The sequence below is a fragment of the Atractosteus spatula genome, chromosome 11, assembly GCF_055471065.1.
Source record: "Atractosteus spatula isolate fAtrSpa1 chromosome 11, fAtrSpa1.hap1, whole genome shotgun sequence".
Taxonomy (NCBI): Eukaryota; Metazoa; Chordata; class Actinopteri; order Semionotiformes; family Lepisosteidae; genus Atractosteus; species Atractosteus spatula.
In genome coordinates this window covers 13,557,522-13,584,773 of record NC_142716.1, presented here as the reverse complement: position 1 = coordinate 13,584,773, position 27,252 = coordinate 13,557,522, and the positions used below count along the sequence as shown (strand labels likewise).

At 35.2% G+C, this 27,252-nt stretch overlaps 2 protein-coding genes across 3 annotated transcripts; both read right to left on the bottom strand.

Moving 5' to 3' along the window:
• Positions 1-54: 54 nt before the first annotated feature.
• slc35d1a (solute carrier family 35 member D1a) lies at positions 55-13,628 on the bottom strand. 2 transcript variants are annotated; one of them, XM_088928252.1, is made up of 13 exons: positions 13,426-13,628; positions 12,682-12,715; positions 12,511-12,597; positions 10,997-11,064; positions 10,758-10,829; positions 10,546-10,614; positions 10,087-10,189; positions 8,827-8,919; positions 5,712-5,779; positions 5,529-5,607; positions 5,226-5,308; positions 3,522-3,574; positions 55-2,299 (listed from the first exon to the last, which is right to left on the bottom strand). In XM_088928252.1, the coding sequence occupies exons 1-13, from the start codon at positions 13,620-13,622 to the stop codon at positions 2,289-2,291; spliced, it is 1,017 nt and encodes a 338-aa protein (XP_088784378.1). In that variant the 5' UTR covers positions 13,623-13,628; the 3' UTR covers positions 55-2,288. The 2 variants fall into 2 exon arrangements, with proteins under 2 accessions (XP_088784378.1, XP_088784377.1); XM_088928251.1 differs by lacking the exon at positions 55-2,299 and having other exon boundaries at positions 3,316-3,574; positions 13,426-13,627.
• Positions 13,629-14,674: 1,046 nt separating this feature from the next.
• LOC148823554 (uncharacterized) lies at positions 14,675-21,679 on the bottom strand. Its single transcript, XM_088926600.1, has 8 exons — positions 21,605-21,679; positions 20,922-21,109; positions 20,059-20,186; positions 17,401-17,507; positions 16,960-17,110; positions 16,511-16,619; positions 15,936-16,110; positions 14,675-15,766 (listed from the first exon to the last, which is right to left on the bottom strand). The coding sequence occupies exons 1-8, from the start codon at positions 21,677-21,679 to the stop codon at positions 14,675-14,677; spliced, it is 2,025 nt and encodes a 674-aa protein (XP_088782726.1).
• Between the last annotated feature and the right edge of the window lie 5,573 nt (positions 21,680-27,252).

Here is a 27,252-nt window from a genome sequence, read left to right as displayed (position 1 = left end):
CCCTTACATTTCATGTGATAAAGGACAATGATTTCAGTTACACTTCACACCTTTTAGGTTGCATTGAAGTTGAAAAAACATTTTATTTCACAGCTTCACAACAAAGATGTTTTAAAAATAACATTTTCAGAATATGGTACAGGATTTCCTCTATTTCTAGAACAATACTGCACACTACATACTAGTATGCACAACAGTATACATAGCTCTGTAAATACATTCAGTATGTATACAAAGGAAAACAAGTCTCACAAAAGTACCACTCTTAACTTGTGCTTTAAATAGAGTTGCTGCTTTTTTACACTTCTTGAAACATTTAAAACAATGGCTTTAAGGTTAAAACTACTGTGACAACCGTGTCAAACATTTCATCACATTACTTATCTCTTTATAAGTTGTCACAACCATTAACAGATGAAATAATACATTGAAAACTTGGATTTCACACAATGAGAACATTCCAAGCTGCCTTAAAACATTAGGATAAATCAACAGATGAGATGTTGAACAGCAGATAAAACAATGTACTATGTTTACATGTGAATCAGGGGTTGGTAGCTCAAGTTACGTAGAACAGCAGTCTTTATAAAGTACGTTTTGAAAACGGGAACAGCATTCACCATTGAATTCTGTAACTTATGATACCAGTCTGACAACAGAACACTGATGTGACGATGGAACATAACATTTTTAGACCTGCACTAAACTAGTACTAACTCTATGTACTTTAAAACCACTATAATAGTAATGAAAAATACTCAATCTATTACATTCTTTATAAAGTTTACAATTACACAGATATCTATTTCTTGAATATAAAAAGATTATAGAAAAGTTATAAACAACCATAATACTCAACAGTTCATCAGGTCAACTGTTCAAACTGCTGTTCCTAGATTACAGTAGAACTGTAATCTTTGCTTTGAATACTTACATTAAGAAATGTATTCATGAGACTCATGAAAATGTACTGTATTTACAAGGCATTAGTGTTTAAAATAACACCATGAATCCACCTGGGTTTCTAAAATATGCAATTCCTATTCAGAATAAACTGTCCATCTAAAGGTAGTGGATCAACTGTTCTGAAACAGAACAGGCACTTCATCATTTATTTGCATCTGGTTATGTACTGAGATCAGACACAAACATTTTAAACAAGCTGACCTCACATTTGCTAAACAGAAAGAAGACAAGTTCACCTTTCCACTCCTCAAATGGCTTAATTGAACCTGTTTGGTACTTTGAACAATTATTTAAATTACACAAACCATGTTAGAAATTTGCAACAGTTTTACATGCAGTAGTTACATACTTCAACAGTTAGTACTTCAACATGAACACTGAGGGGGAGGGGCGGGGAGTGAATAAATATTGTGATCATATTATACATAATTGGCAGCTCAATCAACAACATATTCCACCTTTAAAGGGAATAAAAAAGGTTTTTTTTATGTACACTTGAGGTGTAATTTGTTTAAATGTTCATTTAGAGATCTTACAAATATTGCATTATACAGTATAGCTTTACCACTGAATTTGTGTTCTTTATTTTGTTCTTTAAGCTTAAAGTAAGTTCCTTATTTTAGAAAATACGTAACCAATGTGACTGTTTAAACCTATAAAAATTGCTATGGCACTTAAAAGGGAAATATAAGTTTGACATTTTTTAAATTAATAAATTACAATAATAATTCCCTTATCAATTCTGCCATAACTTGGTTATAGGACCTGGTCCTGTCATCTCACTTGAGTGGTTCATTTTAATAGAAAAAAATCCCTTCAATGCTAATACTATCATGGACAATCAATATAGAATTTGATTTCTCTCAGAAATGTTGTTAAAAGATCAGTGTATTTTATCCAGACCAACAGGATATCTGGATATATATTAAGATGACCTGAAGATGTTAAACAAAAAACAAAATGAAATTAACAGAGGACTTCTGTTCCAACAAGTACTTTTAAGGTGCCGATTGCAAAAAACAAGGAAAATATCACGGAAAAGAAATGGCAGTTTTTCCACTTTGACAAAAAAACTGAAATTTTACTTACAGCATAGCTAATGTTAATGGTAAACACTGTGAATCCACTCCAATTTGTAGCAATGTCCTGACTTGTAATTAATGGCAAGTTGTCCCTTACGACAACTTTTTATCACAAGGTATTCCTGCTAAAAGCAACTGCTGTAACTCTAAGAGTGTTTAAATATTCAAACACAATACTTTTAAAACAATCTTTAAAAGAAATGTTTTCAGCTGATATCAGTCACCATGTACCACTCTTCATTATGGTAATTCTGTTGGAATAAAACATAACAATTTGAAAGCAGCACATTTTCACCTTGCCATGCCTATCAACTAATTTGAAAACATTTTAAAGTGCATTTGCAGATCATACTTATTTCTATTTTTAAATGAGTAAATTTAATTGCACACCACATTATACTGCAATCATACAGTCTGTCTCACTCCTTGTTTCAACGTTTTGCACTAGAATACACAGATTTATGTGACAATTTAGATGGAACTTACCAATATCCCTAGATTTCATATATTTTGACATCCATGAAAGCACTGATTCACAAATTGAGGAAATTCCAAAAGAACAATTCACTGAATTATAGATCCCCAGCCTAATCCCACAATGCAGTGGAGTGAAGCGTGCTTGGGATGGAATAGATTATGGCAGACATCTTCTATGTGAGAAGTGTTATTCCAACATTAAACAGATGGCAATGCAGTTGTGAGACTCCATTTTTCAGAATTAAAAGGTCTCGATAAAAATGGTTAGTTTTCAACAGTTTATGCACAAAAGAATTATTATAGTTAAAAAGAATTCTGAATTAAAATTGTGATGTGAACAACAATATGCAATGTGGTAATAGCTGAAAAGGTGGTAATGATTTAGTACATAAAACGTGCACCATGGACTTTGGAAGATATGAAGTGATCCCAGGAGAATACACATAAATGAGAGAATTAACCAATAGGACAGAATGCCTGCTTTTGATTTTTGGGATAAAATCTGTTCACAGTTGGAACAGAGCAAATGTAAAAATGACTAAATTAAAACTTTCTTGCATATTTAAAACGTGACTTCAATAATGGCAATTATTGAATTGTGAAATAAGGACAACAATAGGAAACAGCAAACCTATAACACCAACTGAGTTATTAGCCATATAGGCTGATTTCAGAAACAATCCTTTTTGTTTGAGACGTTATGTACAGGATGAATTAAAAGTGATACACACTATCACTTTGATATCAAGGGCGCAGTCTTTTAACACCACCTAACACAAACAAAGCCTGGAGTTATGAAGTCCATGTGTTCAGGGGAAACTACACCGTTTCAGCTGCATAATACGATTTGGTTTTGTTTTTGCCAATGTGGCTACAATTATTTTAAAAAAATTAAACAAATCAATTCAATCAAAGAAAACTGATAACTGGTTAATTTTCATCATACAGCTATTTTCCCTTTGATTTCCAGTTTGTTGATGCTCTCACTTTGCTTACTTGATTGTTCTTCTGTAAACGTGATATATGAGTAAACCAGGCTCCCAGCAATACTGTATAGAAAAAAAAGGAAGACAAAGCAAAATTAACGAACAGGAAGAATTCGACACTGACTTTTTGCTTTAATTCCATCCATTACTAGTCAGAATGGTGCTTATTCATTAGAAGTGTCATAGCAGTCTTGAGTCTATACCGGAAGCATATGGTACAGAACACAACTACACACTGGCTGGGACACTGTCAACATACCCACACAGACAAAGGGACACTTTAGAGACAGGAACTAACTAAGCAACCAGAACGTTAGTTGGATGGTAACCAGAGCACCCAGAGAAGGGCCATGCAAACACAGGCAGAACATGCACACACAGAAGGTGTCCCAGCCTAGAACTGATTCCAGACCCCAACAGCTGTGGAGCAGCATTACTGACCACTATTGCACTGGGGCATTCCTCCTTTAACTTTAATTGTAAATCCAAATTAGGCAAGAAGACCGTTTTCAAGACTTAACACCACAAATACTTTTAAACAAAAACACACTGTCGTGGTTTCCACATCATATTTGCTGCTAGGACTGGCATACAGTATCTAATCCTATACAATTGAGAAGACTGCGTGTTTAGAGTGCTATCATTCTGATAACTGACTTTAAAGTATATTAGGATCCCTAACCCTGCTCTGTGCAAGAAAAAAAACAAATATCCTACTTTTAATACATGCATTAATTATACTAAACAATATAAACCAAATTGTCAATTACTTTTAAAAAATTACTGACTGCAAAAGAGAAATTAAGTACATCAAGGTGAATTGTGGTAAAAGAGCTTCCTACTGAAATGGCTTATCTAGTATTTCAACTGCCCTTCTAGATGAGAGTATCATGCAACCAAAAAAGAACAAAAATATATAGATGCAAGACCAAGCAAACTGAAATATTCTAGATGTTCTGGTTTTCAGTGGATTGTTTACCAAGTAGTGATATCACAAGTTGTATCATAAGACTTGCACATATTTCTGCAACACTGCATTTAAAATGTCAGAAATTAAAGAGCAGAATATTCCCTACAAGATCCAACATCCTGTGGGCCTGGACATTTACGAGCCACATAAATATTTCTTCCTGCCTGGCAGGTTGGTGGAATTAGCCTAATGGGAGTGCACCACAGATAGCCAAATGTGACAACTGTGATGTGACTAAGTACTGGAACTTCAAGAAGAGAATCAGTCATGTTCACATGATGAAATATTTTATACTAGAAATGAGGCCTCTTTCATCATTCCTTTCCTGTACTAAGCTCTTCCCTTGCAGAAGATAAAGCTCCATTAGATAATTTTTCACAATGTTAATAAAACTGATTCTTCAAATTAAAGCATACTTATGATGCTTTCAAGCTTTTGAAAGCTTGTTACTGTTTTACTTAGTTTTACCCCCACTGAACCTGCATTTTCATTTATTTTAATTAAAGATGAGCTTCCCTTTCATTGCAAATACCTCTAAGTCAGCACTGGTCCCCACAACAGCTGCTGGTGTAGTACAGACTTATTTAATCTTTCTCACTTTCAAAAAGATATGCATTCACTATAAAATAAAATACATTATTTCATAATCTCTAGCACATGTGCTTGTTTAAGAATGTGTTGTGCAGTAGTTAAGTTTGCCTTTAAGGAAACAAATGTACTGTAGATTGTTTTAATGATTCATACCTGATATTTAAACCAATGAAGTTAGTCCAAGAGAAAATGTAGTCTCCACCAAAAACCATCCCAATATATGTTACTAAAATATTCTGAAAGAAAAGGAAAGTTGCCAATTAATGTTGTCATTAGTGAAAAAATGGGAGACAATTGAAGCAACTAAACCCAAAATTCAAAATTCTGTCCATAATAGAGTAGGGGTATGAGAGATAAGTATCCATTTTTTAAAACATGTACTGTAAATGTTCAAAAGCATATTTTCCTTCAGAAAATCTAAAGTGTCTTAATTTCAGTTTAAAATTTGAAACATACCTTTATACAGCCAACTATAGTAGTAGTAAGTGCTGAATTGTACTGTGTACAAAGCACAGTAGAATACATCAGAATAAACCTGCCAAAAATAAAAGCAAAAATTAATTAAGAACTTTATGACACTTAAAACATCTAATACTTTTTCAAAATACACTTGATAAGAGGAGTCAATCATGTACTCACCCCATAACACAGGAGAGGACAAACTGAAAAACAAAGAGCATATCTGACCACCCCTCATACTGCACCGCCTGAAAAGAGAAAAAGGAAACATACAGTGCCCTCCATTTAAAAATTTACTGACTGGGTAATGTTTTATGCTTTAAAATGTAAAAGCCTTGAACAAAGCAAGTTCATTTTCATCATAAATTATATACTATAAGACCAGAAAACACAATAGTCACATTTATTCACACCCATACACATTCTTTTAAATGAAATTCAACAAAAACAACTCTGTTATAACATTTTGTTATTAGAAAGAGCAATATAATCCTCTGGAACTATACAGTATACAGGCCTCTGAAGGTTTCCAGTTTCTCTGGGTTATGAAAGCAGGTAAGACACAGAAAACATATGCAATGTAATGTATAATCAGCTAAACAGACAAGCACATTTGTGTCGAAACACACTCACTGTAACTGATAACCTAATTGGAAAAAAAAGATTGACAAAATGTCTCATTGGAGATCAATAACGCAACGTTCTTAGCTCTCTGTACAAATGGAATGATTATTTAAAATTATATTGTGAAGATATAATCTTTAAAGGACATATTTATAGATTAACTTCAAATCTAAGAATAATTAATAATTAAAAAAATCATGATGGCCGGGCTCACACAGTAAATGAAAAGCATATCCAAATAAAACCCAACCAAGAAACACTTTGCAGTCAAATTTGAACTTACATGCGAGATGTGTTTATAATATAATTCATTATAATTAATATAGATAATATATAATTAATATAAAATAATTGCGCAAAACATCAATTTGCCAATTCTATAATACCACTTACTTATGCCACCTACCCCACCACAGTAGTTTTAAACGTATTTCTTCAATCCATACTTTTAATATGCATTGGATTTTATGAAAGTGTCATATCACATTTACAGAAAACTTATTAATAAGTTCAGAAGGTTGTCTCAAAATATTAACATAATCACTACAAACCAATGCAACCTTCAGCTATATGAATTTAAAGTAAAAAAAACATAACTGAGCCACTGTCATGAGAAGTTTCTAATAATAATAATAATAATAATAATAATAATGATAATGTTTCTTTATTAACCCTATACAATTTCTTGCATTAGGAATTCGTCTTTTCGCATACCCCAGCTTTTCTCCATGAGACACAGACACACAGACAAGGAGAGAAGCTGGGGGTCAGAGCGCAGGGTCAGCCATTGTACGGCGCCCCTGGAGCAGTTGGGGTTAAGGGCCTTGCTCAGGGGCCCAACGGAGTAGGAATCCTCTGCCGGTTGCGGGATTTGAACCGGCAACCTTCCAGGCACAGGCGCAGATCCTTAGCCACAGAGCTACCGCTCCGCCCCAATAGTGAATATTGTCCTGTATTTTAAATGTTTTAGTCTTATGGATGGAAATTGCAGTGCACAACCTACTGTGATAGAAATTTTTAAGAAAGGAAAAAACGATATAAATGAAGTAAGCTGGTGTAATAGGAGATTACAACACCAGTTCCAGGGTTTACGTTCATTAACTCCAGGTGCTGGTATAATAGCTGCTTTGTATTGCTTGTGCCCTGGCAGCTTTCTTGAAGCAGCCTGAGCTTCAGTCTGCTCCTGAAGAGTTTGTCCTGGAAAGTATTCCTCTAAGAGGGTTTTCCACATTACAAAGTAATGCACTGTATGAAGTTATTCATCATCATTACTCAAGTAACCAGAAATTATAGAACTCTGGTCACCAGTGCATGAATACCTGAATACAATACTGTCAAACACTTCAGAAGACGAGATTTTAAATTACAGGTACTCTCCGACTCGCATAAATCCAACTTTACATAAAAATTGCATATGGTCTCAGCCTTTTTCTGCACTACCTCATGTTCATATCTTTTCTTCCATGTGCATTGGCCATAGAATAATTCTCACTGTCTGCAGTATAGCTCTTTTAGTTATGGCTGAAAACTGCTCTAGTGATGAGAAAGGTGTTAGTGTTGCATAAAAGCGACAATCACTCTGCAAGAATACAGTTTTATTATAATAATACTGTATTACTAGTACTGTACAGTATACTGCAATAGTGTAATTTTGCATTATATGACTGTAATAATAATGAGTTGTTAATAATGTACTGTATAAGAGTGCATTCCAACTTACATACATTTCAGCTTATGTAAGGTTGAACATTTTGCAAGTCATATATATACACCTGTATAGACAAAATTCTAAAATACTGACCTTATGCTAATGCATGTCATGCCATGTCAACCCATTATCCTGTACCTTATGCACATAATCTCAAAGTGGGTCTGATGGAAACTGTGAAATTTTAATATTAATGACTTGTTTCTATAGATATTGAGAGGCTCAGCTACTGGTATGCTCTTCCTGCTGTTATTAGGAGTTGATAGCAATGTTCTTTAAGTGTAATCCTAGCTAGACTATGACAAATGATAACAGGTAACTCATGCCTGTTTAACCTGCTGCTCAAAGGTAATTCATTTTAGACAAAACCCTGGTAAACAACTTGTCCGAGAAGAAAGATTTAACCGAATTACATCCTTAGGTACTTTCCAAATTCATTCGTTTATGCAGAAAGATTTTTTTTTAGTCCGAGCGAACTGAAAAATGAAGGAAGTTAACTAGAATACTGGGTAATGGATATACTCTATCATCACAGAAAAAAATATGTAATTATGGTGCAATTGATCGCAAAGCACATTACATGTAAGAGGTAACACTTTAATAACTGCCATAATACCCATGTGTGTGACACTAAGCAACTATTATACACCAGCAGCCACACTATAACGCAGATCAGGAAGAGTTATTGATCAGATTTTACAGGTGGGTATTCTCACGTTTAATTGATAGTATTTCTACTTGAACTAAGAACACTAACATGCTGTCCTGCAACTGCCCTTTACAGTGGGCAACTGAATATGAATTACAAATACTTTCTACAACTGAAACTTCAACATACATTTCTATATATACAAAATCTAGTTTTCAAATAACTATTTTAATGCAAATATCCAATATATTAATAATGCAAAAGATATAATAACTCAACAACATTTGACAATGTCAATTAAGAACATTTCTCACCTTTTCTATATCCCCAGTGAAATGTGCAAACAGCAAGGTTGGAACAATCATAAATAATGCATTGTAATACAGTAGTCCATATTTCCCCAACTCCTAAGAGAGAGAAAAACAAACCATTAAACAATTTCTTGAAAAGCAAACGTTTACACAATAATAAATGTATGTTAGAAATTTTACATTAATGTAATCAATTTACTTTTTTTTGCAAGCAACAGATTAGCTCTAGTATTTATTAGATTGTTAGAACCAGGAACAAGGAAGACAATATTGAAAGTAGCATAATCGGCCCACAAACATCCGTTGCCAAATACTTGCATACCAGAGCAGAAGGAAGCAGGCAACACAAAAACATAGTGGTACAAGCCCGAATCAACATTCCCGTTCAAGGATATAATTCTGGAAAGTTTCACAATCGTATATCTGAAACTGGATGTACAAGACGTGAAATGCCAAATACAAATCCCGCCTACTTCAATATTTAATTATAACGAACTGGGTAATGCAACTAATGTTAAAAAATCTTAAACATAAAAGAGGACGATTTGCAAGAATCTGTCCTGGATCCAGCCAGTGATTAACACATTTGTTTTTATGGGCTACTTGGGAGTCTGTCACCATCTTCAATTTAGTTTTCTATTTTTGAGATCTTCCCCCGGGCTCTAAATATATTTAATGACCCCCCTCCCCAATTTCTTTCACTGCTTCTACTTGTGTCAAAGCATCTGTTGCATTTACTTAGGGCTTGCAATATTTATGTTCTCTTTAAAATCTCAAAATAAAGTAGCAGAACTTCACTATCTTGTTAAAGAAACTTGCATAATTTACACCCACCTCACAGCAGATATTTTTTTCCTTCTACTAACAACTTCCTGAATGTAAATGATCAGCATAAACTTTTCTCTGAGGACATCACGGTATTGGGGAAAAAAACAAGATTCACAAGATGCAGCAGTTTCCTTTCTGATTTACAATGTCATAGCAAGTTTAATTGCAGAATTTTATGAGATCTTGGAGGATCACTCTACAAGTAATATAACTACAATGAGTATAGTACATACAGTGAGTACCACGGAAGTTAAAAAATGTTTACTGGTCAAGACATCATCATTGCACGTTTGTAATAAATATTTTAACAGGATTTTTTCTTTAAAGGCATTTTAATAACATTTTCTGGAAATACTAAAAATCTCAGGACATGTGAATAAAAAATACAATTGGCCAACAATGTTTTTAAATATGACATACTGTCAAAATTCTTACCTTGGAGTCTAATTTTTGCTTCACATATGCCCCATTTGCTGCAGTCAAGACATCATTAAGCAGAATAAACACATACCCTTGGAGGTCGAAAGAAAGATCAGTGCTAAAAAAGCAAGGATATCCAGATTGACTTGAAAGGTTTGTCTGCGAAATATCTACTTATTTTCAGTTTTTAAAGATTATCAGCATTAAAAATTAGTACAGTTCCCCCAAATCATTAGTTTAAATACAGAGCTCTTTTAAAAAAGAGCTTATATTTTATGTAAAATGTATATAGAGTGTTCTCAAGCAAATGGTAAACCACCAGCAACATTATGGTTTTGACAACTACTTAGCATTTTCTTTTGTAATACAGGACAATACAAAACACACTCAATGGCAGTCTTAAAACTTATACTCCTGCTAGCTTTGTTGTAGTTAACCTTTGAACACACTTCTACGGTCATATTCAAATCGTACCTGGCCGCAACAAACGCTCCTAGTATCATAGCAAACACTGTAAGCTGGACAGGACGAGAGAATTTCTTTCTAAGAAAGAGAGAAGAAAGATTTATTCACAATGCAATAACAGACTACATAACTTTTTATTTTATCAGAGAGTTCGATTTAAACCAAAATCATTTATAAGGCAGTATTAACTGCAGTATTAAATAGCCAGTAGAAAAACTTACTTTAATAAGAATCCCTCTGCTAGCATTGTAAATAAAATAGAGAACCTCCTCAGAACTGTGAACATGGGCAAGCTGTGGAAGGACATGGTATATTAGACTCTGAAACATCTAGTTATGACAGTATTGATAAATCAATCATTGCTGAAGACAGACATCTCATACTAAAAAAATAAGATCATCATTTACTAAAATTCTACAGCAGGAATAAATATATACAGTACATTTTCAAAAAATCATACTTTAGCCTTTTTGTTCCAAACAGTCCTGTTATTTGATTCCCTACATAAAGAAGAGGTAGAGGAAAAGTCTGCAACAAAAGAAAAGATAATTAGAGAACTGTGCTAAATCTTATCTTACTGCATCCATCATATTAATCAGTATCTTAGAAAATACAGTACATTTCTCAGAGCCACTTATAAGGGACCTTAATCTTCAAGGTGAATGATACCGAGAGACAAACGCTCCTCATTCTTGCAGATGCTACAATGAATAACTGGATGTTATCTTCTACAAAAAAAGTTCACAAAACTTCTTCTAAAGGGGCAAGTTTAAATATGTTTAAAATTGTACAATTTGAATAGAGTGAACAGACGTTTACATCAATTGTTGGTTCAATATCCTCCTTGTCCTTTGCAGATTAAGGTAAGGAGTGTAGTAGTACTTCATTATACAGTTTGTTAATCTTATTTGACAAACTGCCAGAAACAATATCACCAAAATAAGATTTCCTAACTGTAAAAGGTAACAAAATGAGCAAAAAATAACTATTGTGATTTCAGTATTGCACATTCTTCTCTACCTTGTATTGTTCAATTATTGTTATATGGCAAATTATTGTATTTCATTTACTTTTCTTTATATTACTTTGTAGTATGTGTTTCTGCATTGTGTTATTTTGTTTTGTAAGTTTGTTTGTAAGTTTACTGGTTATTTTCAATGGAAATCACCTTTGCTAAAGGTATCTGCTAAAACATTGATAAACACAACCACAATAAATCCTACTAAAAACATTCCAGTAAAAAATACTGTCCTCTCTTTCACAGCAGGACGTAGATACAGCTAATGGGCACCAATTATTTACATGCATGCAGACAGTTAACACCACAATTGCCTCTTAACAGTGACTAAAAAGGGATGTAAACTATGGAGTGATCTGTGGAAACGAAAAAAAGGTGTTTCAATGTGTTAACACACTACATGTTGCAGTGAGACTTACAACATGATCTTGCTCAAACCAGGAGCAGGGTGACTAGTTTTACATTGGAATAAGGATTTGAAATGAGATTGAATTTGCTCTAAGAAACAGAAACACCTTTACATAAAATATACAAAAGTGAAAAGGTCTGTGTGGTTTCTTCACCTGGACTATAACTTCTCTGTGCAATTTCTGCTAAGCATGACACTGCAGAATCCAGATCAACAAAGCTCCCTTTCTCTTCAGGCTGCGAGTTATGAGTAGAGAGACTAATGTGTGCCTCCTTCAGCTTCAGCCTCCTCACAAACTGCCTAACAGTAAACTATGCTGAGTTAAAACTGTAAACTGAAACGATAAAGGGCACAAATAAGCTACCACAAGAAAAAATGTGATCATTTTAGTGAAATCTTGCATTCATAAATTTAGAAAACCCATCTCCTAAGTCAACTCTTCTAAAATGGAATAGTTCTTTATATAGATCTCAGAAATTACAGGTTTCAGAAGTATTTCTTTTTCGGAGAGAGTTTTCAGGAAGTACAATATAATTTAATAGCTCACCTTGCGAGGTATATTTTTATCCATATCTGGAAAGTTGATTACCCTGAGTGCCTTTCCCACCCACAGCACAACCACTGTTGCCAACATCTGCAGAGAGAGCACAAAACCGTACTGTACTATGAACAGACCTGGTTTTCTTGAGAAAATTCTGCAGCAGAAAAGTGTACTTACCTGACCGAGCCCAACGCATATTGACGATGGGAATCTAGAAATAAAAAAAAAAGCTTGAACGTCTACATAGTCAAAACATTAGCGTAACCTTTAAGGTTACGAAGTTTGCTACAGTATGATACATTTATGAGTTTCTTATTGAATACAACTTTAAGTAACGTACGTTTTAAGGAATACCACACGACCAACTCCTGGAAAGCATTATCTGTCTATCTTCGTCAAAAAGCGCAACTTTTTAAAAATACAACACAGCTACGCAAACGGACTAACTGTAAAGCATTCAAAGGCGGTACATTAAAGTGTATACGTAAATAATTCTTTAATATTCGACATTACATTTCTAACTTTTATACGATAATATATCCAAAAAGACACTGATGCCTGTTGATCAAAATATATTGACGTTATGCTACTCAGTAATAAAGAAAAAATAGCAACTGTAAGCAATTCTTTGGAATGCTGTTGTAAAATTAGATGTTTCTGTCACAGTCTAATGTCTGACAAAACATTAAAAAGGAAATGGGAAACATTTTGTAAAAAATGCATTTAGCAAGTGTTAAACCAAGACTAGGGTTAAAAATATAGATAACATTTATCGTCTTAATGCATAAACTTCCACTCATAGATTCATGCTTCACACACCTAAGTTAATAATTACTCATTTAGTTACTAGGTAACAAAGTATAAAGCCCAGCCTTCAGTTCAAAGTGCAGCTACAAAGGCTCCCACACCAGCTCTCCATACCTATAACTGGTCAAGACGCTTTTGTTAACAACAACGATGAAAAACGAACTCAGTCCGTAAAAACCAGCTGCAAAAAGCTTTAAAAAAACTGTCAGCGTTTCGGCCGCCATCCCCTTGCCTTCATCCCTGTTTGCAACGGTTTTAGTAAGAGCTTCTCCTTTAACCCGAACACGCTGACGTCTCAGAACTTCCGCCATGCTTGCAAAGCATACGTATGAAGTGATGTAAGAGGGTTTGCTATTTTTAATGAGAACTCAAGCACTCCATCCTGTGGTGCTTAGCGTGCAAGACTCTACATTGGAAGAAATAATGAATTCTGACTGTGAAACTAAAGAAAAAGTAAAATTATTTCTCCCTATGGTCAGAGGTATTTTTACACGATTTGTATTTATTAATTAGGAGACAACAATAAAGTATTAGGTTTTTATTTGACACAGTACTCTTCATTGCCCTTATCTGACACATATACTGTATATTTAATGCACTAATATTAAAATAATCGCCGAACCCGTTTAACATTGTTTAGAGAAATGTGCTGTTAAATCATACACGCAGGTTCAGTACACCTTAACTGTAGCATAACTGCCTTGCACCCTGCTTCTCAGATCTCAGAACCCTGATCAGATTGCGATTAGAGACCTCTAAGAGAGCCAGGTTGTTGCTACAACTACAAGTCGTGTAGCTGGACCAGTAGCTGGGAATCTTCTCGACCAGAATTTCTAAGCCAATGTTTCACTGCGGGGACGCTGTGATGTGGGAGTTGCTGTTCTCTGCATGAGACATTAAACTAAAGTCCCGATTAATTGGCCATTAAAGACCATATCATTACACTGTCATTAACTGGATAAATGCCACTTTGGACTTGCACAACATGCTGTCCCCCTATCACCATCGCCTAAATTGCATTTCAGTGATGTGGATGAACTAGGTTCCCTACTTGCATGTACTTTTGTATCATTTGCTATTTTAAAAAAAAGTTACCAATATAATGAATAATAAAGTGCTAGAAATAAAAGTTCACAGCTTGTAGTTCAAATTAAATTTAATTGATACACACAATCCATCCTGCACAGTGTTGTGCTTATATTTTGCTTTAAAACAACAACTAAAAAGCCCTCACACATAGAATGTTAAATTATGTCTTTACTTGTGATTGAGCCAAGGGCTGTGTTGGCAGAGTTTGTAAAGTTAACCATAATAATGTATTTCAAGTGTCCTCAGATTTTCACAGTTCATCAGCTTCAGAGATTCATTCTGACACACTCTGAATGTCACATTCTGCAGTAGGAATGCTGATAACTTGGTGTGAGTCAACAGACGATGGAAGCTTCGTATGAGGCTTCATTTCTTCTTCAGGAACTTGATCTGGTTTGTTTTCATCCTGAGGATCTGAACTGGGCCTCCCAACGCTGTTAGTGACCTCTGTGCAGATCTCTGTTATTTCTGTCTTCGAAGGTATTGGGGAAAGGTGGCCTTCTGGTGATCCTTTTCTTGCAGGACACTGCTCTTGGAATTTCCCTGTGTACTCTGTACTGGTGTTTGGCCTTGACTGAAGAGAATTTATCTCATATGCACCCGTGCTTTCTGACATAATAAAGGTCTCTGGTAGTAAAGTATGTGCTGATTGGCACATTTCCATAAGAGAAAGCTGATTGGTAAGAATGGTTTCGTTCTGGTTATATCTGAGTGGCTTTGTAAAGTTTATGTAGTTCTTGCTCTCCTGGTATGCACTTATGTTTTTTTGTAAAACTGAAGCTGTCTGGTTTCCACCACTGGTTGAATTTTTTTTTACCATCATTTCCACCCCTTTTAAAAAGTCTGTGGACAAGTCATTAAATTCAAGAGGCTGTTTTGGATTTACTCCATTCTGTATTGGACCTACACTAGCATTAGAGGAGTTCTTAAACTTTGATGCACTGATAAGACCTTGGGGTGCTTTATTCAAAGCAATACGTGGTGATAGGGCTGAGATATTTTGAGTAGTAATCCCTTGAGCGACATTTTTAAAGTCCAGACATGTTTTGTTTTTTCCATCACTTGCTAACACTTGAACATTTGCATTATTCTTCCCAGATTTGTTCCTTTTCAGGTTTGTTTCTGGTCTCAAAGGGAAAAGCTTTTCCATTCTTTCTCGTTCTGTTGCCTTGCCAATAATGTGGTCTTCCTGCATCGACTGTGTTATGCGGACTATAGCAGAATAGACTTTATTTTTATCATTTTTTCTTCCTTCTGTCCTTTGATGCAAAGACTCTTTATCCTCAAAAGCGTGCAAGCCTTGGCTGCAGAATGGTTTATGTTGATAATCATGATGATACACCACAGGATATGTCTTACTAACAATCTGCAAAATAATAAAAAAAAGATATTCAAATTCTAATCAGCACATGTGCAGTGAGTCAAGGTATATAAAATTTCTCTTCACAAATTCTAATGATAAAATACTGAGCAATAAAACCAATGACATGCAAAGAAAATAAAGAAGCAGGTTTTAATAAAGGAAAAAATCTTACCGGAAGAGGCGAGTATATATCCTGGGATTTTGGTGAAAGTATTCTAGCAGTCTTTTTTTCCAGTTCATCTTTCATGCTAAGAGGGACTACTTCAGATGCGACTTCAGCAGCTGAATGTCTCACACTTTGCATACGTTCTTCTCTTTCAGTGTCCTTTTCTGAATTTTCTCTGATTCTCGTTAAATATAGAAAAATAAAAAAATCATACATGACCATTCATTTCAGCACATTTGATTTGGAGTCTTATGCGATTAGCTATTTTCATTAAGACTTTTTGATACTTTGCAGATGAACTTCTAATAGTTTTCATGTTAACAGCACTGGTCTTTATAGCCTTTACCCTCAATCTCTCCAATCTACACCCACCAGTTTATCTGTTTTTCCAGACTAGCACTTAAAATGGAAAGACAAAAGCAGTAAAACCTATTCCAATGCACGTCAACATCTCTATGATTTTAATGTTATTGTCGATGAACATGGTGGCCTTTTATAAGTTATATATTAGTATTTGATGTTATATGAATGAGGATCACCGTGCCATTTGTAAATATAAGTCTTGCAAAAACTGCTATTACCTTCTATATGCTCCATTCATGCCAACGCGGACAACATTTCCATACTGTAATTGTTGTGCAACCAATTTTCCAACTGACCCAGGAATACTGTATTGACTTTCATCTTCTCCTGTAAAAATCAAATAAAAAATGCACCATACATTTCAGAAATCTGTTAGTGCCCATTCGTTAAAACATGATTTCACAAAGGGATTCAAAATTCAGGATTTAGAAAAATATCAGCTTAATAAGAAACACCAGATGAACAAGAGTGTTTGAATTCTCCATTGAACTAAAAGCTGAATGCTCTGTTCTTCATTGTAGAAGAATATAATTAAATGGTTCACCTGATCATCTCTTATCTTTGGTACATAAGTGAATGTGTGTTGAGTAGGGCTACATTATCTCTATCAACCAGAATTTTGGAATATCCTGTGGTATAATTCAGGAGTCCAAATGTGTTGGCTTACCAGTAAAAACGCTAATAGGTGTCTCTTCAGCACGGCTAGTGTTTGCAGAGAAGGAATACCAGTGTGAAGTGTCAGTGTAGCCAAGAGTTCCCCCAACCAGTGCCTGGCTGTTCTGCTTGCTTAATGCATCTAAACATGGGACTTTTTCTACCTTAATAACAAAAAAAGGAAAACATTACTTCTTAGGTTATTTTTCAATTGAATTACTTAACCAATGACACAACTGAAAACAGAAAACTGGAAAAAGATTAAATGAAAGATAATTTAAGGATATGTTCATCATCTTCAAAGTCATCAGTACATTTAGAGTAATTTCACCCACATAAACCTTAACATGTTTGTATTTTTTACATTGTGCTGTATTGAACATTGTATTAACATGATATGATATCTTACTAAATACTCTATAGTAAAGTTATTACACTTCATAATATGGGTTACCTCTCTTGACCACTTGATTCTCCGTGCTGTGTTCTTTCCTGATTTTAAGGACTGTGATGTTTTAATTGTAATAATCATGAATCCTTCTTCAGTATTCTTCTCTTTGCCTGCAGAGAAAGAGCAATACTGTATAGAAAAGTGTAGTCCTCATCAAGTCCTAACAGTAGATAAATCTAAACGTATCTGACTAATAACACACAAATTTTAGTTTGTCATTGAATAAAAAAATCAGCCAAAAATCAGAAGTGTGAAAAAGTACTTCTTCAATATCAGTTAAGAAGGTATAGAATCAGGTGCTGCTAAACAACTGCACATAAATGTTTAGTCATCAGGAAATACTTCAGACTGTATATAAAATCAGTAACTTTTTCAGTGTGTAGCATTCGGGTTTGTGGCAGTCATGATGCCTAGGTAAAAAGATATCTGTGATGATCTCAGACAAAGAATTGTTGCTGCTCATCTGTCTGGGAAGGGTTAAAAAATACATTTCTAAACAATATGAAGTCTTATCATTCCACAGCAAGAAAGATCATTTACAAATGGAGAAAGTTCAAGACAGTTGCCAGTCTACCCAAGTGTGGACAGCCCAGCAAATAAATATTGGAGTTCATGATTTCACCATTTGGAAAAGACTGAAGAAAAACTTTTGTAGAACGTATCCAGGAGATAACCCCTTCTCTCCAAAAAGAACATTACTGCACACCTTAGGTTTGCAAAACAGCACCTGAATGAATCATAACACTTCTGGAACAATGTTCTCTGGACAGATGAGACCAAAGTGGAGTTGTGTGGCTGTAATGCAGAATGGCATGTTTGATGAAAACCAAACACTGTGTATTAGCACAAGAACCTCATATTAACCGTCAAGCATCGTGGCTTGACGGTTGATACAGTATGTGGTAATAATTTGGGTCTGCTTTGTAACCGCAGGACTTGGATGCCTCACAATCATTGTGTCCATTATACATTTTTCTCTATACCAGCACATTCTAGAGGAAAATGTGAAACCATCTCTCCACATCTGTCCGCAGGCTAAAGCTTAGCCAAAAGTGGATCATGCAAAAGGACATTGCTCCAAAACACACCAGTAAATCTACAACTGAATGGCTGTAAAAGAAAAGAATCAAGGTATTGGAACGGCCAAGTCAAAGTCCAGATCTCAGCCCCATTGAGATGCTGTTATGGGACCTAAAGAGAGCTGTGCATAAACGAATGCCCTCAAACATCACTAAGTTGAAGCCGTTTTGGAAGGAGAAGTGGGCTAGAATTACTCCCAGGCCATGTGAGAGTCTGATAAACTCTTACAGGAAAAGTTTACTTCATTATTCCTGCTAAAAAGGGTTACACACGTCACTGAATCATGTTACTGAGTGGATGGGTGTTGGTTTTTTTACTTATAGCCTTCACTTTAAAAATAAGTGTGGAGTAATGATGATTCAGTCTGCACCAAACTCCTTTCATTGCCCTATCAACATAATTAGTGATAGTTAATATCTCAAAATATTTTTTTAATCTGAAAATGTTACTTGAACACTGTAATAAGTGAAAAAGAAAATATAAATGGTGTTTGTGAATTATCTGAAAACCCTGGGGCACCGTGTAAAAGATATACAATCCTACAGAGCCTCAAAAATTAAATTAACTCTGTCATTCATAACATTGGCAGTATTTAAGAAAATCGTGGAGAGGAGCAATTAATTCAAAGATTATCTTCTGCTGTTGTTTGGAAAACATTTTCTGTGAATGTTGTTGGAAACACAAATAAAGTATATATAAATGAAAAAAAACCATCCATCAATCAACCTATCCAGGCAAGCAATGGGCACAAAGCTGGGTACACCCTGGACAGGATGCCAGTCCACTGCAGGACACACACAGGCACAAACACAGAGAAACACACTCACAACTGGGCCAGTTTTCCCAGAAGCCAATTAACCTACCAGGTAGGTACAATAGGTGTCACAGCTCTTTTTAATCAGAGTAAACGCCGCCACCAAATTGACACAGCCTCCGACAATCAGAATCAAGCACCTGCCAATTCCTGCAAACGACGCCATCTGAATTAATTATCCTATCACACTCCTCGATTACTACCACACCCCTAGATTTCCAGAATACTTAAGAGCTCTTTACCTTCTTCACAAGGCTCAGTGGTGGGTCATACAGAGAAGCTCCTACTTGTATCTTTCTTTTCTCTTTGTGCAGATAGTTTTTTGGTCTCCTGGCCAACTGGCCTGTGCTGTTTAAATGACTATGACTTTGTATCTGATTTTCTGGTTAAGTACACTCGGCTTTCTTTCCCTCTCCCTTCTCTTTACCTTTAAACCCCTGGCTTGGAAACCGCATAGGGTCCTACACCTCTAATATCTGTAGCATGACAGTAGATTAATCTACCTAACTGGGGAAGGAAACTGGAGTCCCCGGAAGAATCCCGCCTGAACATGGGGAGAACATTCAGACTCCACACAGACAGCACCCCAGGTTCAGAATTGAACCCAGGGCCCCAGTGCTGCAAACCAGCAATGCTAACCACTGTGGCACCATGTTAAATTGAATGATAAGATAATACAATAACTTACAAATAAACATGCTTCTAATCTTTTCACCAAAAGATGAACATATGTAGGTTTCACACCTACTTTCCTTCCACTAACTCACTTTTCCAGTATGCTGCTCTCCAGGCGAGGTCCTCAGGGCAGGTGAATGGTCTGATGTGGGGTTTGCCACTGTGCTCTAGCCTAGGTGCCCTTTTCAGGGCAGAAACAGGTCTAACAGTTCTTGCTGAGCTGAAAGATACAAAGGACAATAAATGTGAAGAACGGAGTAAGTTCATTTTAATTTACATAATTGACGCAGGCACTGATTCTTACACTTCAGCTTGGACTTGCATTATTTAAACATACAAATAAAAGGGATGGCACAGCACCTGTTACTTGATGAGTTTCAATAAATTATGAACAAACTCAAGCCTCCTTATCTGTGTCTTTGAGGCTTAACATATTGTGTAGAATTTGGTGTGTAACATCTGTAACTGCTTATTGTTTTTAAGAGGAATTTTCTATGTAAGAATGTCACCCCATAGGCTTCAAAAATACGAAATAGCTGTTTAAAAATCGTCCTTTATAATCCAAAGAGATATCAGATTGTTTTCCATTAACATGGTAAAAGGACTCTCATTTGCCTGTTGAGCTATGATTACATGTATCTGCTTTTCTTAAATTATATATATTCAATTTTAATTATACATGCAGCATGTATATGAATGCTTTCCGCTAAAGAAGAGATTACAGTCTTTTGACTGTTGATACATACAGTAATTCCCCATGGAAAGTCACTGCAAGGTTTCTCAGAGACAATGTCTTGTACTGTATATTCCTCTAAATTCCCATCACAAAGAAAGAAATTTTTTTCTAATACAGGATTAAGAATTTAAGATTTGAATAGCATGTATATTTTTGTAAATATACTGTATTGTGCATTTCCAGGTTGCAAAATTTCATAATGCAGCATGACAGATTTACCTTATTTTCTTATGAATGAGTCTTTGTTCCTCATTTATAATTTCTTTAGTTGATTTAGGTTTCGAGATTTCAGTTCTTCGTGTGCTAGGCAGGTCAAAGACCCACTCACTTTCACTGCTTAATGGCAAATATGAGGTTTCAAGACAATCAGTAAATCTTTTTCTTGGAGTATCACCCAATTGTCGGCTCTGAAGGAATCAAAAACATTTTTATTAAGAGATTGTTCTCTACAGACTATTCTACAGTTTATTTTCTACTTACCTGAACAGATACCAAACTACTTCCTCTTTCCTTTTTTTACAGCAGGCAATCTGTTAGATGTATTTTAGTCCTAACAGATTATATCCAAGATAAAATCCAAATAGAAGAACTATTTTCTTCTGTTAACCTGGATTACGTTATGTGAAATATATCAAAATTTTCTCCATCATCAGTAAATGTCATAAATATCATTCTTATGACTATTATTTTTAAGTAAATTATATTGTGTAGGCTGTTAACATGATTAGGGATGGACAGTGCAAAATAATTTGATTTACTGTATGTTCCATGGAATGATTGTTAATCAAGCTATTTAATGGTCTGATTAATGGCATTATCAACATTTATCACATTATAAAGACTTTATTCTTTGTTTTTTAATTGATCTCATGTCTAGCTTTTAGTCAGATGTTTAAACATACCCTAGCATGCTTTTTCAAGATCTTCTCAGAGCAGCTGTCCAGGACATTAAAAGATGCTAGCAATCTGCTTGTCATTTTTTAGCTGTGTAAAAAAATAAAACACAGATGAAAAGTGACTTATCAAAATGCACACTTATTCCTGCACTGTACACACAAATATGTATTCATATGAGCATACATATGTGTGTGCATATGCATGTATTAAATCTAATATTTTCAATACGTTTTTTACATGTTCTTGCTTTAAGCAAATCAGATTCTTTTCAACAGGTAATGCTGGTTTTGAACAAAGGGTCCTCCTGATTGTTTTGTATTGTATTGTCTTAATTTTCCATGGAAACTCAAAGCTGTCAGAGATCCTTTTCTAATGATTGAAGACTGTAGTACCCATCTATAATTACAAAGCATTTGTACTGTTAGTTCTTATTGGCAGAGAAAAATGACATGATAATTAGCCTACAAGCAGCGAAAAGGACAGGAATCAATTACCGGTTAACACTAGTTAAGGTTTAGCTTTCATACATTTGCTAACAATGTTACACAGTACGAAGGTAATTTTGTAACACTTTCTAACACCAGAATATTGAGTTCTACTATATTGTTTGGCGGACATCAATAAAGAGTCTAAATAATCAAACAGATCAATTAAAGTAAACAAATACAGTTCCATTGGTGCATAAAGGTTTGGAACCATTGGTTTAAAGATAATTCGAATGTTAATAATAATAGAAAAATAATAATGAACATTAACTGAAGACTAGAACGTACTTCTTCGCCCACACACACCACTGTAGTAATACTTACCCCCAGGACAATTTCTGCAAGTCCCCGTTGCTTTGGTAAACAGAAGGCTTTTCTTGCTGTTCTGATTTGATCGTTGGTCGCCTACATTACATAGCAGGTTTGTGGCCCAAGTTACAGAGAAAATAGTTACATTTCGCTTTGAGATGAGCAACAAAATAATTTATGAGGAACTGAAAACCAACACGCTTTTGTCACTTTTTAACAGCACCTCCGGCTCATCAGTCCTGACGCAGACATGAACATACTGTAAGCTCCGGTACGAGGGAAAGCGTCATTGCTTACCATGGAAACATCAACACCAGCCATTGCGTAAAAACAGGCGTGGCGTAAAAGTTGCCGGGGAGTTAAAGTCTAGATCACGTTCAAATGCGAAAATGATCATAGCATGTTCTTATCTCTTATATGACACCCGAAGAAGGCTCCACGTCCGAAACGTTGTTTTCTTTCTTCTCTTTTCAGCATGGAATAAAACCTACAGTAATTACTTGTTTCTTTGCAGCCTACGCATGCTGACGCAGCTACCCGCCTGAACATGTTTTTATGTCTACAATAATTAAATTATGCTACAGAAAAAGAAAATCATGTATATTTCTTTCATGGGCTTCGTGGTTGCTTATTATGGAATGTTACTGGAGCAAAAGCAATCGGTTACTTTCTTACCACAACAAAACAGAAACATAACCAAACAGAGCCTGTTTAAACCTCAGATGTTGGTAAACTGTCAGCCTTACAAGTATTAACAATGTACTGTATAACCTCGCCGAATTTAGAGGGCAAATGTTTGTTACATACTGTATGTTATTGTTACATTGCGAAATACAAATATTTAACGAGCAATTCAACAAACATTATTTTTCACGATGTTGTAGAGCATTACATTACAATTCCTTGTAGAACAATAGTCACGATATTGTATCCTGATAAATCATTATACAATAAATTTGATTTTGTTGACCTTCCATCAAAACTGACATGAGTTTTATATAAACACCTGGTAGCAAAGTTTGAGTCTTGATCTTTCTGTCAAATGATACACTGTACCTTACTATACTCACGGGAGGCTTCTTGAGACAGTAACTTCGATGGTCCTTTTATTTGATTGCAGTAAGAGCAAAAGCAACAATACCGAAGATCGTAAAAACAATTACAGTGAACATGAAACAAAAATGTGTGTAGTGACAGAAACTGTCTAATTTAAGGCATTAAGTATGAACTTATTTACCTCTGCCTCTCTTGTGTTTTGCTTGCTTATCTCCTAATCATTTCCAATAGTCACTAATTTACTAAATACATTTTTTGTAAAAACGTACTTATACAGCACTGATATTTCCTTTACATTTGTTAAAGATCACGCTAATAAGCAGCTGTTGAGAAAACAAGAGCAATACTTTGAAAGTTAGCTGGTCAATTCAAATTTCTGCAGCTCTGTAGGAGTCGGTTTGCTGACTATTCAGCAATTTAATTATGGTGCTTACTGTACGTCATTTAGCCCACAATTTAGATTCTTTTGAAATATCAGTATGGCTTCTACTAATCAATTTACTGAGGCTTTAGAAACATAACAGTTAAACAGCATTTTATTAAAAGAAACATTTAAAGCCATTTTTACTCTTTCCTGTTCGTTGCCTGATTGTTTTCTAATAAGTGCATGTGACTGAAAAATTGAGGTCGACTAACCTCAGAACTTTTACACTTCTCATAATGATTGCCATTTGTGGCGAGACCTTTATACTTAGGGTTAACACTCTCACACCAATGATACCAACACAATTTCATAAAAAATGTACTTCAGATAACCTACTTTTGAAATAGCTGTTAAATTCCAGTAAGACGTTTTGATGTGGGCTTACCAATTTTACCAATACTGCAAATATAAAGACTATGAAGTTGATATTTCTTCCTTGCAAGAAATCGGGATTCTAAAGTGAGCAAGACTACTATTTTCTTTTTTCTTTCACAAATTTCACAAATTGTTTTCTATGACCCTTTCAGTTGTATTAATTTTTTTTATTTATATTGTGACGCATACGGCCTCCATTACTTGTGAGAGCTGGCTTACCAGAGCGGTGACGTCACCGCCCTTCCCTGTGAATAGCAGGGACCGCAGCCGCCGGGTTGACAGGAGATTTCCCTTTGGCTCAAGAGGCTGGGTCCCTGTTGAGTGACGCCGGAGGCCTGGGTTTGAGTCCTTGACGGTGGGGGGGCGACCTGATGTGGCAGCGGCGAGGGCACCCACGTGAACCCCGAAGCGTTACATTGGTGTTAGAAGTGGGATGGGATAGCCCTTTGCAGAGGACGGAGAATTAAGCGGGGGAGAGTGTAACGCATACGGCCTCCATTGCTTGTGAGAGCTGGCTTACCAGAGCAGTGACGTCACCGCCCTTTCCTGTGAATAGCAGGGACCGCAGCCGCTGGGCTGACGGGAGATTTCCCTTTGGCTCAAGAGGCTGGGTCCCTGTTGAGTGACGCCGGAGGCCTGGGTTTGAGTCCCTGACGGTGGGGGGGCGACCTGATGTGGCAGCGGCGAGGGCACCCACGTAAACCACGAAGTGTTACAATATTCATTATTTTAATAATATTGCTCAGTCACGGGGCACCAAGGTGTCCACCGAAGGGACCACACGCAAGCACAATTCACAGAAACTGATTTACCTAGCCAGCATGACTTCAGAAGGTTTGTAGAAACCTAAGTGTCTAGAGAAAAGCCAACACAGGCATGGGGAAAACACGCAAACTCTTCACCAAAAGCATCCCAGGCAGGAATCAAACTCAGGTCCCAAGAGCTGGAACGCAGCAGCACTAGACACTACACAACAATCCACTGTTCATTGTTGCAAGAAATGTATATATTTTATCTTAGTTTTAAAAATATTTATTTGGGATTTCATAGTGAGGAAACAGAGCGTTTTGTTTATTTCAAAAAGACCTACAACTTGATGTCTTTTGCTGAACTCTTGGCTGGACTGTATCTATGTAACAGCCTAAACAAACATAATTAAATTTAGTTTGGTCTTATTTCCACATATTGAGCGAATGAAAGCAGTTAACACTATGATGATAATAAACATCTGTATTGCACAGCATACGTTTCTGTGCTATAAATTCAAAATGAAAAATTAGTTATTTTAAAAGGCTCTACAGACAAGTCATAAATATACACATAAAGAACGTGAATTAAGCTAAAGATCTGACAACATCAAATTAGAACATTTGTAAACTTCTTATATTTATTTCAAAATGATTATGCAATGTTAAAAGATATTTTATTTCCTTGCACAGCAGATGGAAATGTGTACAGTGAAAATGCAGTATATATTTTTAGACTAAAACAGGATTTAACTTTGATTGAAATTTTAACTTCACATCCTTGCTTGAGTTGAAGTTAGTTTTATGTTTTGTTCTCAAGCATTCTGGATTTTTCAACGCATTGCAGATCTGAACCCAAAAGTTGATCACTAGTAGAATAAATAGAATGTTTTAATAAACATAAAAATATAGCATATGAATTGAATCATTGAATATGATTATAGTATTTTGAATCATTTATATAATACATACCAAATTAGTGAATACATTATCCTAATACTATCCTTCTTTAGATCTGGATGTCTCATGCAGAAGGCTTGAGAAAGGTGCAACCATGAAACAAACATGAAAATAATGGAAAACCTTTTGCAGGTATGTACTTAACTTCACCCATAAATGTCTAAAGAATAAAAAACCCAGTCTGTAAACATAATAACATGTATGACATTTTCATTTCATAATATGACTACATGAAAAGGTTAAACATGGAATTAACTTTCTAATTGAACATATCTTGGCACATTAAGGACAAAAGATTGTGCTTAGTGCATTACTGTACAAGTACATTATACAGAAGGTTACATATTTTTAAAGCAAAGGAAATATGAAACTCTTTACTAACATACTGTATCTATAGTTTTGAAAAGTTTTGTCATTTACTGTTTACAGAGAAATGGAAGTTTGTCTTGAAGTCTTTTTTCATACATTTATAATTCTGATACACTTAACTGTTTGTCTTTAGAAGTGAAGATTGTGTGTTAAAATGAGTCATTTGCTTTTACACAGTTTCTATTTTTCTGCATTTCAAATTCTAGCATTGAGCAACTGTTAGCATATTATTAGGTTTAGCCACATCAAATCAGGGTATAAACCTCTTTTCTTTTGGTTGACACAGTTTTTCCGGGCACAGGAAGTCATGTGTGAGAGGAGAGATCAAAGACCTGCTTTAGTCACTTTTCCTATGGTTTTTCTTTCATTTTATTTCATTTAAATGATGACCTTTGGAGTTTAGGCACAATTTTTTAGTCTCCCAAACAAACTGTTGTGAAAGAAACTATAATGTGGTAGAAAATAATTACATTTTTTAAAATGTATTTAAAGCATCTCTGCTGACAAACTTTAGTAGTCCAGCATATATTCACATACTTTTTAAAGCTACAGCTCTTCAAATATTCAGTTGTCATTCCTGATTAGTATTAAAATAAGCTACAGTGGTACGTCAGATCTAATGCTAGTACCTACTAATTTGCTGGAAATACTGTAATTAGGGAATGTTGACCATTTCTGTTTATTTCGTATTTATTTTATAACATTGTGAGCCCATCATAGGCACTTAAAAAGCAGTTAGATTACTCATATAGGTTTTATTATAAAGTGTGGGAGTACAAAAAAGACAGAGCTGCATTAAATTTTAAAAGATAATTTCTGGATCTATTAGGATATCATTATGCATCTTAATCATGTTTTTTTTTGGTCATTATACAATCATCTCTATAGTCTCTATATAGAATTTTTGTCACATCCACTTAACATTTTGA